Genomic DNA, 1,366 nt, shown 5'->3' with positions numbered 1-1,366 from the left:
CATAAAGGAGGTGGGCGGGGCGGTGGGGGTGGCGGTGGGACATGACAAGGTCCCCAGCCGTCCCCTCCCTGTCCCCCTCACCGTCCCTTCGTCCCCAGAGCTTCCTGCTGAAGCGCAGCGGCAACTCCCTCAACAAGGAGTGGAAGAAGAAGTACGTGACCTTGTCCAGCAATGGGCTCCTCTTCTACCACCCCAGCATCAATGTGAGTGTCCCCGTCCCCCACCCCTGTCCCCACGACGGGGAAGGAGCCCCGGTCTCAGCCCCTGCCTGTCCCTGCGGCAGGACTACATCCACAGCACCCACGGGAAGGAGATGGACCTTCTCCGTACCACTGTCAAGGTCCCCGGCAAGCGCCCGCCCCGCGCCATCTCTGCCTGCGGCCCCTCCGCCAGCATCAATGGGCTGGTGAAGGACGTGGGCGGCGGGACGGCACCCGAGGGTGGTGGTGAGTACCGGGGCAGGGGTGGTGGCAAGTGGGGTCCGAGGGGACCCCCGTGTCACCGGTCCTTCCCCACCCGCAGCCGGCGCCTCCCCCGTGGGGCTCAGCCTCCCCCCGGAGCCGGGGATGAAGGGCACAGGCAAGGCTGAGCGGTCCCTGCAGCGCTGCGCCTCCGCCTCCAGCGCCAAGCTGTCTGGCTCCGGTGAGTGTCCCCGTCACCTCTCGCCCTCGCGGACCCGGCCACCTCCCCAGGATAGAGCCAGGGACCTCACCTGTGGTGGCCCCAATGAGCCCGGTGGCCTCTGGTGAGCCTGGGGACCCGGTGGCCCTTGGTGGCCCTGGTGATCCTGCAGGCCACAATGAACCTGGTGGCCCTGCTGAGCCCAGTGGCCCCAGTGACCCTGGTGGATTTGGTGACCCTGGTGGCTCCAATGGTCCTGGTGACCCTCGTGACCTGGTGGCCCCAGTGATCCTGGTGAGACCAATGGACTTGGTGGCCCTGGTGGTCCTAGTGACCACAGTGAACCCAGTGGCCCTTGTGAGCCCGGTGGCCCCGGTGAGCCCCATGGCTCTGGTGGACTTGGTCACCCTGGTGGCTCCAATGGCCCTGGTGAGCCCACTGGTCCTTGTGATGCTGGTGGCCCCAGTGACCCTGGTGGCCCCAGTGATCCTAATGAGTGCAGTGGCCCTGGCGAGCTCGGTGGCCCCCAGCACCCCAGCGTGTGGCTCTCTCAGCAGATGGCCCCCCCGCCTTCGAGGCCATATCCAGCCCCAGCAGCTCAGGCAAAGACCCGCCGCCGTCGCCCATGATCGACAGGAAGAAGCACCGACGGAAGAAGCTGATGACGCCGTCCAAGACGGAGGGCTCGGCCGGGCAGGCGGAAGGTGAGAGCCGCAGGGACGGTGCCCCGGTCACTCGTGGACGG

The 1,366-nt window shown here is 67.9% G+C and overlaps 1 protein-coding gene across 1 annotated transcript in view; it reads left to right on the top strand.

Moving 5' to 3' along the window:
- LOC103903020 (arf-GAP with GTPase, ANK repeat and PH domain-containing protein 2) overlaps positions 1-1,366 on the top strand; it is a 42,159-nt gene that overhangs the window by 30,897 nt on the left and 9,896 nt on the right. Inside the window, 5 exon segments of the mRNA XM_009284149.1 lie at positions 50-203; positions 284-446; positions 523-642; positions 794-1,117; positions 1,179-1,351. Of these exon segments, the coding sequence (XP_009282424.1) occupies positions 50-203; positions 284-446; positions 523-642; positions 794-1,117; positions 1,179-1,351 (934 nt within the window).

Source organism: Aptenodytes forsteri, unplaced genomic scaffold, assembly GCF_000699145.1.
Source record: "Aptenodytes forsteri isolate BGI_AS27 unplaced genomic scaffold, ASM69914v1 Scaffold631, whole genome shotgun sequence".
NCBI lineage: Eukaryota > Metazoa > Chordata > Aves > Sphenisciformes > Spheniscidae > Aptenodytes > Aptenodytes forsteri.
This window is presented reverse-complemented; position numbering and strand designations above follow the sequence as displayed.